The 10,760-nt window shown below is 32.5% G+C and overlaps 1 protein-coding gene across 5 annotated transcripts in view; it reads right to left on the reverse strand.

Annotated features, from left to right (window-relative positions):
* Positions 1-1,114: 1,114 nt before the first annotated feature.
* The window catches only part of ROBO2 (roundabout guidance receptor 2), a 562,940-nt gene continuing 553,294 nt past the window's right edge, over positions 1,115-10,760 (reverse strand). For 2 of the 5 annotated variants that reach the window (XM_023528481.1, XM_023528478.1), the window contains 3 exons: positions 6,731-7,003; positions 4,670-4,870; positions 1,115-2,852 (listed from right to left, as the gene is read on the reverse strand). In XM_023528481.1, coding sequence (XP_023384249.1) covers positions 2,851-2,852; positions 4,670-4,870; positions 6,731-7,003 — 476 coding nt within the window. In that variant the 3' untranslated portion in view covers positions 1,115-2,850. The remainder of the gene's footprint in view (positions 2,853-4,669; positions 4,871-6,730; positions 7,004-10,760) is intronic. The other 3 variants (XM_023528483.1, XM_023528482.1, XM_023528480.1) reach the window with 2 other exon arrangements.

Raw genomic sequence — 10,760 nt, forward strand, 5'->3', positions numbered from 1 at the left:
AGCGTTGCCTGTGAGTGCAAGATAAGATTACGTTCTCTCCCACTAGAATGTCTTTTGACAGCAGATGTGGGGCCTCCATTTAGACCTGCAAAAGAGTGAGCTCAGTGAATTTCTAACCAGTCATTTAATGAAAATGAAAAACTGTGGTAGTTCTCATACATGTTTGTGTTTTTTAAATGATATTTTAACCTATAAAGATTAGAAGCTTTTTATACATAGCAATTTGACAAAGGCTTTTGATTTTTTGATACAGTTCCTGAATTCATTTGATAGCCACAGCTTTTTATTTTGCTCTACATTTATTTGAGAATGATCTTTTGTGTGCAAGATTTGACTGACTAATTTATTAAAAACTAGATTTAACAGGGAATATGGACTATTCTAAAAGAGTATTCCAAGAAACTATAAGTCTGCACTGACATAATCTGATTATAAATTCATTTTATGCACTGGAGACAATTAGGAAGATATGATGCATGCCCTGCATTATTTCAGAAGTCACCTGTATACACATATTCTGTTTTTGAAGTAGTGGTTTATTAGTCACCTACACCTGCCAGTTACCAGGAGTCAAGGGCTATGTGTAAAATGTGTAATGAACTTAAGTTTTCGACTAAATTGAGTTATAGAGGAATATAAAGAGGAAATACAAATGAACAAAAATTTGTTTGCTTTTAAATAGAAAGAGGTGAAGTAGGAAAATGCATAAATAAAAATTTAAATGCCTCACATCTTATGTTCGTGAATAACTATGTACTCTTTCTTAGGAGAAACTTCTCATCTTCCCCATTCTCTTTGTTCCAGAGAAATCAAACTGCTTTAAAATTCAGACACTTATAGGAGAAAATTGACTGTTTAATATGTGTCTCAGAATTATTTTTCTCCTTAGTGAAGAAATAAACTACATGGCACCAAGAAGTTGGAGCCCATAGGAACATATTGTTCCTCTATCCTTGCCTGTGTTGATGAAGTCTCAGAAAATTTAAAAAAAAAAAAAAAGGGAAACATTTAATTTTGCCGTTGCCATCTGGCACACAATTGGTGACTGAGCCAAAAATGCACAAAGCATGATTTGTCATTCAAATGGGTCCCATAGTTTAGAATTGATCCTTATTATTACATCAAATATGTTTTAAAGTACCAACTACTGAACACATCATAGGAAAAATGTGAGAGAATATAAGGAAATAGAATTTACAATTATGTAGGCAGCACGTGGGGATAAAACACAAGTAAAAATTTTGGAAAAGTTCTCTTCTACTTGACTGATTGACTATACATGTACAGTAGCTAACATATGTTTTAAAGTCATATTCATTTTGACCATACATGACTGATGTTCAGGAACTTCTTGTTCTCAAAGTCGTGAAAACAAATGAGGCAGGACACTGTTATTAATGTCCACTTACGAGGTTCAGTTTTATTTAAAAAGTATATAAACATGCATTTTTCTCCTCAATTTTTTTTCAATTTACTCATCAAAATGGGTCAAACATAATTTAGTTGGTAGCCAATTTTTGAGAATGTACCATAAAATATTTATTCCAATAAATCTAGTTTCCATGAACTGAACATACTCTGAGCACTGCTTTTTAAGTACTTTCAATTTGGCTATATATTTGGTGGCATAAATTTTACTTCTTAAACAAATGAAACACAAAGTTGTATATGACTGCATTATTTTTTGAAAGAAATCATGAATTGAAGTGATGCAGCTCTATCCTCTAGTGTGTACTGTACATGTATTAGAAAGATAAAACAAGATATTGCAATAGAGTTTTTGTATTTAGAAGCAGTTCGAGTATGTCCTAATAATAAATTGCCACTTTAACTATTTGCTGTAGAGTTCATTTGGTTTGTTTCCTTGGGGAACATCATATTATATTCTGACTTAATGAGTTAGAGAGATTAATTATGATAATTCATAAAATGCTTTTTAAAAGAACTGTAATATAAATACAGCTCTTGTGAAACACCTTAATTTCCTTTTGCCTGTAATTCTCAGATGGGTCAATTACAACGACAGGCAAAGTTGATTCTAAATATAACTTTAATTTACTTTTTATTTTTTAAGCAAGTTTAGTACATCTTTGCTACCTGTGTATTTTAATACGTATTCAGTCTTAAGACTTAAATTTCCTTCCTTTGACCCCTGCTTTTGTCAATAGTAAAAGCCACCTTACTGCTTTTTTTATTGACTCAGTCACTGATGTTCAAAAAGACTTCACCAACAGCACTGTTCCTTCGCATCTTCCTATTTCTACACCCCAACCAAAAACCATCTAACGTGATTCCTTACGACCAGCATTACCCAACCTAGCTTACAGTACAGAAACTCCTTTCACATTCAGTCTTTTTCTTCATGTCACGAGGAGTAGAGATTTGTGCTTATCACCAAATAAAATCGCAGTGCAAAATTTAAACATAAAAGTTACACAATTAAAAGTTAATATATGGCACCACAGCCTATTAATTCACATATAGTACAACAGACCAATAAGAACAGACAATAATATGAACAGATCTAAAAAAAGTGAGCTTGCATAGCAATGCACAAAAGAAATTATATACAGAGGAAAATCCTTTTCTTCCCGGAGGGCGAGCTTTGTTTTCTTTCTTTTTTTATATACTCCTGACAAGAAAGAGTTAAGGTGGGTGGTGTACTTAAGAGAAGAACAGAAGTAAAATATCTGTGGGATATGTGTGGCTGTGTGTCTTTACATTGCATTTACAGTTCCTTTAATAGTACATAAATAAAGAAATTGTTCATTGCACTGTTTAGTGTCATCACTTCCATGAGTTCAGACCTGATGGTCCTTCAGAGCAGCTTTGCATGTCTCTTCTCAGTTACTCTATAAAGAGAAGAAACAAAACAAAACAAAACAAACAAACAAAAAAAAACAAATCAGAAATAAGTTCGCATTTAAATTAAGCATTCTTTTAACCTGAACAGCATAACAAAAACCAAAGTGAACAGATAATAAATGAAGATAACATTATCAAATAGATTCTGTGAGTTTGTGAATTTAAGAAATTTTACTTAAAAAAAAAAACCACACACACTTGTAACATCTGGAGATTTAAAATCCAGGTATAGCTGCTTTTACACTTCTGTGAGTCTATAATTATTTCAAAATAAAAGTTAAAAAAAATCCAAGTCGTCATGAATCGAATTAACATATCTTAATTAGATTAGTAATATATAACAATAATAACTCTCATTGATAAAGAACTTTAGAGTTTTGAAAGTACTTTTACTTTCCATTATCTGATGGCATTCCCCATTCTGCAATGTGAGCATAATAGTAATTAATATTTTAGTTAAGAAAAAAAAAGAGATTAGGACAGTAGTTTACTTTCTCTTCTAATATAACCAGTAAGTAGTTGAGAAGACTGGAACCCAGAGCTGTTCCTTAGAAGTATTTTTAAACTGTATTCAAAGAAACAGTTGAATACTGTTTCTGACATTGGACAGCAAAACTGATAACTTTCCTGATAAAATTAATACGAGTTCAATGCTTTTTACCTACTGGGACATCCTATCTTTCTTTATCATTTAGTATTTTACATCTAGAAAATAAATGAGTTATACTAAGTACCAATGATGGTTCTTTATTTAAAAAGAAAAAAAACTGTTTCATGATATGTTATAATAATCAAAATATTACAAATTAATTAAAATAAAAAATCATCTTTTCTAGGTTCATTTCCTAAAATGAAAAAAATAAGGAATTCCTAAGGAGTTTCTTTAAAACTACCAAAGAGCCAATATGCTTCCCTTTCTTTATTGTGCTAAGTTAAAATAGACAAGAAAACGACAAAGTAGGCTATTTAATTAACTTGTAAGTATTCAGACTAATTGCCTAAATTATTATTATTATTATTATTATTTTTGCATAAATCAACCTTGTAATAGGAGAAATGTTAATTTAATTGACTATGGTAAACATCCATGATCAAATCTGTGACCACGTGACCAGCCATATGACCAAATCTGTTGAAAATTACAACTGATTTTTTTTTTTTTTTTGGTCAAAATAGAGCAAGTTTTCTAATATTCTAAAATTTGTTTATTGTGGCAATGTTATTGATGAGGTTCAGAACATACTAAACCAAAATATGACACCTTGGCATATTGAATATCTAAAGCTGAAGGACTTAGAGGAAATAGCCTCACCCCTTTGGCCTCACCCCTTTGCCCTTCTTCCCTGAAACAGGTTATAAAATGTCCATGTGAAAGGTATCCTCTCCGTACCAGAACGAGAGAGGACATTCTTATCAGGAGATTATGAGAATTTGAGGCTGAGTAATCTGTATAAACAAACTTGTTAAACTAACCCCTGTTTTCCTAGTTACTTCTTTCCCATTTCCTACCTCTAGCCCAAGCCCCTATGTTTTGTCAATCCTTTACAAATGTATTGTTTCTTTGTCTAAAAAGTAGAAAAGTTTCCTCCTCTACTCACTTCCTTGGGTCTCCATCCTCTTGTGAAAGCTCTCACGTACATTCAATAAAATTTGTTTGCTTTTGTTTTCTGATAATCTGTCTTTGTTGGTTTAATTTTCAGACCCAGCCAGAGACTTTAAGAGGTTGAGGAAAACATTTTACTCCTCTACTTTATTAATCCAATATTCCTTCACCATTGCCTTTTAAATGTTCTAAAGCACTTACATAATTCACCTGTAAACTGTCCTTGACTATTTGAGCCCATATATCCTATGTCAAGAAGATCGCTGGCATTGCGCTGGTGGCCTCCTCTCAACACCTCGGTTTTCCTAGGTCCAGTGGATCCTTTAGAAGAAGCTGTTCCTGATGAGCTGTGACCTCCTGGAGATGGGAAACTGGGCTTGCTGTAGGGCACCAAGGTCTCCTCTGGGGGAAGAAAACATATACACACACACACACAAACACACACACACACACACACACACACACACACACGACTAAGTTAAACAGCAACATGTTGCCAAAACAACTTAACTTTAAATATTTACCTCAAGATGAGATATCTATTATTTTACTCTTTTGGAAAATTAAAAAGATGAGGTTTAATAAGGCCCAGATATTAAAGAAATTTCTATGTTCAATCAATAGTTCCTACAATAAGAACTAAAACAGGATTACAAAAGACCTTGGGATAAGTATACATTGTTATATATAATTTGTGAAATTTAAATTTATTGTAAAAGAGATTTGTATATAGTGAATCATGTTGCATTAGAAAAGAATTTCTGAGAATAATTTCTGGAGTTCAATGAGGCTCCAGTTTAATTTTCTATTAAGATTGAAGGAACATGGTTTCAGTTTCAGATTATGGCAACATTTTCTCAATTTAGATAAACAACTATATATATTAGTTATCAAAATAAGCTTCTTAAATTTCTGTTGTTTCTTGGGATAGAAAAACATAATTTGAAATGCTGTATTCTTCCTTAATAGAAAAAGAGAAACTCATACATTTTAGTAAATAATGTGTCTATATTCTTATTATGTATCATCTCTCTACAAATAACTCATGATATGCATTACTAAATACTTAATACTCGAAATATTTTTTCTTTGTATTCTTCATTTTTCCCTTCCTTCTTTTCTTCCTTCTTCTCTTTTTTCCATCTGTATCCTCAACCCCCCTTTTATTTTCTTCCTTCTTTCTGGGTATAGACCATTAATATTGTGATTAGATGACTAAAAAAATGCTGACTAAATTTAGTATTTTTTTCCTTAAGTAATCTTTAACTACAAAGATCACATGATTCTTCTCTCACAGCCTTAATGATATAACCTTCTTAAATGTTTCACTGAACCTAGATATTAAAATTGTCATCTTCTGGCCCTTGCATAAATTATATTTTCTAAAACCTTGGGCACCAAGTTATAACAAAATATAATTATGAAAAATGCATGGGTAGAGGACATATCTAGAAAATATTTAGTCCAAATGAATAAATGAATATATAAGGAAACTCTTTGAAATGTTTTGCGTGTATGTGTTTGTGTCTATGTTTTAATACTCAGTGAATCTTGACATAAAAAGAGATGTTCCAGAATACGCATTTCTGTAACAGGATCAACAACCTCCCACCTCCAAAAAAAAAAAAAAAAGGAAGAAAAAGAAAACTCCAACTACAAAGTATAAAATTTATTTTGTGACATTTCCAGGAAGCTTGATTTATAAATAAAAACATTCCCCATTGAATTATTAGCAATCAACTAAATTTAATCAGATGGAGAAAGTTCCGGTCTGGTTTAACCTTTCTAACACAAGGATTCTGAGATTGGGCATTTATTTGTAATTTTATTTGTTATACAATTAGCCCCATTATTTGACTGAAGTGAGTTTTCCTTTCAAAATGACTAACTACTTCAGTCAAAATGAACAAACTGGTTGAAGGCAGAATTTAAACTGGCACTAAAGATAAAATTGTGTGATTTTAAAAGTACTCAATATAAACATTAAAAGGCAAAAAAATCAACTTGTCTCCTGAGAACTACGGATGGAGTTTGGAGGTCTCTGGGCTCAAAGATCTTATGCAGAGGTTAACTTGAGGGCCAAATCCCAGTGGGATATGTCTTAAGTGATGTGCTGGTGTGCTCTGCTGTAGAATTCCAACTTCAATTAGTGATTCAAGGCAAATGTATTTCAGATGCCCTTTCACAACTGTCATTTCTAAAATACCAGGTAGGAAAAAAATGATAAAAGCGCACACTTTCTTGGGACTGTGCAGAACACACCTGGTCCAACACCTTGTTTGTGTAGGGCTTTCCGTATGTCTTCTTGGCGTTCTGTGGCGTTAATCCATTCCTGGGTTTGTCGCTGCCACTCTAGTGACGTTCTAGCTGGACATTCCAATGAATTCTTTGTGTCTTCTAGGCTGGACGCTTGTTGTCTCTCCAGAGAGCTTCCTTTTCTCTCTGTTGAGTTTTCCACGTTACCAGCATGCTGACTTGAGCCTATTTGCTGCCTTAAACCCTGACCTGGAGGGGGGTCTGGTGGTGGTGGAAGATCTAAAAATTTTGAATAATGTTTAGAATGGACTAAAATTTAATGAAAAATACAGATTTCAGTTCAAGATGAAGAAAAACTCTTGCCTTTCTAAAGGTATCACCCATGTAAAAGAAATTTTGATGGAAAAAAAGGTCAGTTATGTATATCCAAAATGTATATTATTGATCTCTTTGCTATCTTTTGATTACAGCTCTCTTTGAAATAAAATCAACTAATTTCATTCAACTGTCATATATGGAGAGTGTTTTCAATTGCACATTGAGGCTAATATTCAAGGTATAAGAGGAAGTTTATGGTTTCTCCATATTTAATCCATTGTCGACCCTCACCTCCCAAAAGGAGAAATATCATAACACGAAATGACAAGAAACTCTGGCAGCTGTGTTAATACAAGGCTCTGGGAAGAATAAAAGCTGCCCTGCTAATATCCATAGGAAATGTTGCCCTCGGGAAATTAAGAACTATATGCCGTATCATATGCAACATATGACTGCCTTTATCCGTGTATGTGGCACATTTAGCAACAGTCAAAGGGTTAAGCCAACATTTATGAAATGTAATTAACATTCTGCCTGACAATCAATGCTGGCTGTTCGTTTCATGAATTAGCTAATGAGTTACAACTAATATATTATAATCTTTCAAAGTATTAACTTTAATAGGTAACAGCCAATGTTCAGAGTACAGATAGAATATGTTTCATGGTGTTAGAGTAGACAATGCATCATGACAATTTGAGATGTAGTGGAATAGATAACTTCTCAGAAATGCTCTTTAAATTAACAGATATGAAGAAATTAGAAGTTCAAAGCCTCAGTTAATTTTTCATTTTCATTATATTAGCTCTTCAGATTGTGATTCCTTTATATTTTTAATGTCTTCAATTGTGAAATCATAGTCCCTTCTTTCATATTTCTTTAATCATGATGCTAGTTCTATTATACTATATACTATTATACTTACTATTACACTAGTTCTGAAATTACGTTGTTGAAAATTTTGAAATCTTCTAGACATTCTAAACATTCTTTTGGATTATTTCATTTTTTTCTGGCATGCTTTTGATAACTTCTTTGTTAATTCTTAGAGTATCAGTAATTATATTATTTGTTCATAAAGAGCAAATATATATAATATACATATTTATTTTATTGTAGAAGATATTATATAAAATTATTTCCTATGCTATTTTTGTAATCATGCTCTTGTTTCTAATAATATTGTTTGTATAAACTTTTTTGTACAAAAGCTTCCTTAAGGAAAGTTAAGTTGCTCCTCTTTTTAAAAGACTTCCTTAAGAAATTTTATACTCTATGAGCAAAATTATATTGTCTGCCATTGAACTGATAATGACGGTCTCCCCAGCATCTGCTCAGGGAGTTCCCATGTTGGAGCAGCATTCCTAGCTCTTATCTATGCCCTCTTGTTAGATTACAAATTACTAATTATTGAAGGGAACACAGTTTCTGTCTGGGAGAATCAAGTCACATTCAGAATATTTCTTTCAAAAGGAAGAGCTAATCCAATATAGAGATATCTATTTGTTGAATAATCTACCAATGAGTTTGGTGTTTTCTTTGTACTGAACACTAACTTCCTTCAGTAGGTATTATTATAAATGCAAATTAATTATTTCATTTGAATTATTAGATTTTAGACTGCCAGTAGAAAAGAAACTATTATAATTTCTTCCAAAATAACATATCTTGTCATTGATTTTTATTCTCCATACGAGCAGCTTAATTTTTAAAATGGCCAAAATGGCATCTGCTTATGTGAGCTAAATTTCTGATTACTATTTAATTTAACCTGAAATTATATAGCTACAAATTTTAAGTAACATCTTTGGAGTTTGTATATCCTAAAAAGAAAGAACATCTCATACACACTAAAATAAACAAGTTGGAAAAAAGATGGTATTAAGAATGGCTGTGGAAAAAATACAAGTATGTAATCAAATATATTTACTTAAATTCAATTTATTATTCATTTCTATGTTGATTCATTTTAACTAAATCAATTGACTAAAGAGTATCTTACTGGCCTACTGAGGATCTGCTATTGTCAGGCACGCAACAGTCCAATGATAAATATGCCATTAGTCATTATTAGTCATTATTATCCTCTTTTTTTTTTTTTTTAGGTTAGAGAAAGAAGACATGAAGAAATTAAATATCTTCAGCCTGAATCTCTCCTCCTATGAATTCCAGACTCATATAACCAATTCACACTGAATAGTTTGACCCATATGTTTAGGTGTCTCAAATTTCACATATCAAACCTGAGTTCCAGGTCTTCTTCTACAAAATATGTTTCCTCTGTAGTATTCATCATTTCAATTAGTAGAAATTCCATTCTATAAGTTTGCTAAAACTTATGTGTAATCTATGACTTCCTGCTTTATAGCTTATATTAATTTCATTAACAAATCCTGTGGGTTCTACCTTCAAACTATACCCAGAATTCAACCTTCCTCTCTTTATGTCCATTGATTTTACCTTGGTATGAACTACTGTTCCCTATATTACTCCTATAAACTCTTGTGTGGTTTCTGTGCTTCCATGTAGAAGTACATTGAGTCAATCTCAACATAACAATTAGAGTGACTTTTTATAAAAAAAACAAAAATAAGATCATGTCACTCTTCTGCCTTAAACATGCACATGCACATGCACGTGCATCCATGCGTGTACCTCCAGTGGTTTCTCATCAAAGGGCCAATGTCCTTATAGAAACATACACACCTTATGAACTCTGGCCCTCATTTACTTGTCTGACTTTGTATTCTATTTTGTTGCTCTCTCTGCTTCAGTGGCACTGCTCCTCTGGCTTTTTATCAAATAAATTTCAGGTTTCCACTTGCTGTTCTCATTTCCTGGAATGATTTTTCTTCAGATATCAGCATTGCTTTTTTCCTTATAATCTTCCCATCTTTTTTCAGCTGTCATCTTCTTGGTAAGCCCTTCTCTGAGGACTTTATTTCTCCATAACATTTAATTATCATCTTACATACTTTTAATTTGCACTTATATATTTATGTTGCTCTTTATCTGTCTTCTTCCACTAGAATGGAAGCTCTGGGAGGGCAGGACATTTTGTTTGATTCTCATTGCCTATCATTTGGTGTGTGCTTAATAAGTATTTGAATAAATAGATTAATAAAGAAATTTACTCAATGGTCAAAGCTAGTCTGTGGCAGAGCTAGGAAAGAGCCTCTTACTGTAGTATATTAGAAATGAGAGGAGGACAAGCTGGAAGGAAACAATGTGGGATAAAAAGTTCATAAATAAAAAACTACCTTCTTTGCCTTCTTTGTTCAACATTGGCCAATATATTGGTTTTAAAGTGTTTTCTTGGCTCTTTAAAATAGAATAGATTTGGATTAAGCAATGCCTGCTTTGGGGAGACTTTGTCCAAGGGCAAAGGTCACTCTTAACATGTGTATGGGTTTTTGCACAGCCTTTGAAACAGAGACTGGCATTTCCCACCATTCTTAATTCTTCTTATTGGACACAAGGAAAGATTACTTTCCCACTCCAGTAGTTTGTTTGATGCCATGTGACAAAGTTCTTGAGAAAGAAATAAGAGAAGTGATATGTGCCATTTGCAGGCATGGTCACAGAACCTCTTAAGTGAATAACCCATGTTCTATTTTCTCTTCACTCAGAAATCATAAAGATCCTATCTTGAAAAGAATGCTATCCCAATAATGAAGAAGCATATGTCCTTACATTACTAAGAGGAGAGCCATCTGAC

The sequence above is a fragment of the Pteropus vampyrus genome, unplaced genomic scaffold (assembly GCF_000151845.1).
Source record: "Pteropus vampyrus isolate Shadow unplaced genomic scaffold, Pvam_2.0 Scaffold26, whole genome shotgun sequence".
Classification (NCBI taxonomy): Eukaryota; Metazoa; Chordata; class Mammalia; order Chiroptera; family Pteropodidae; genus Pteropus; species Pteropus vampyrus.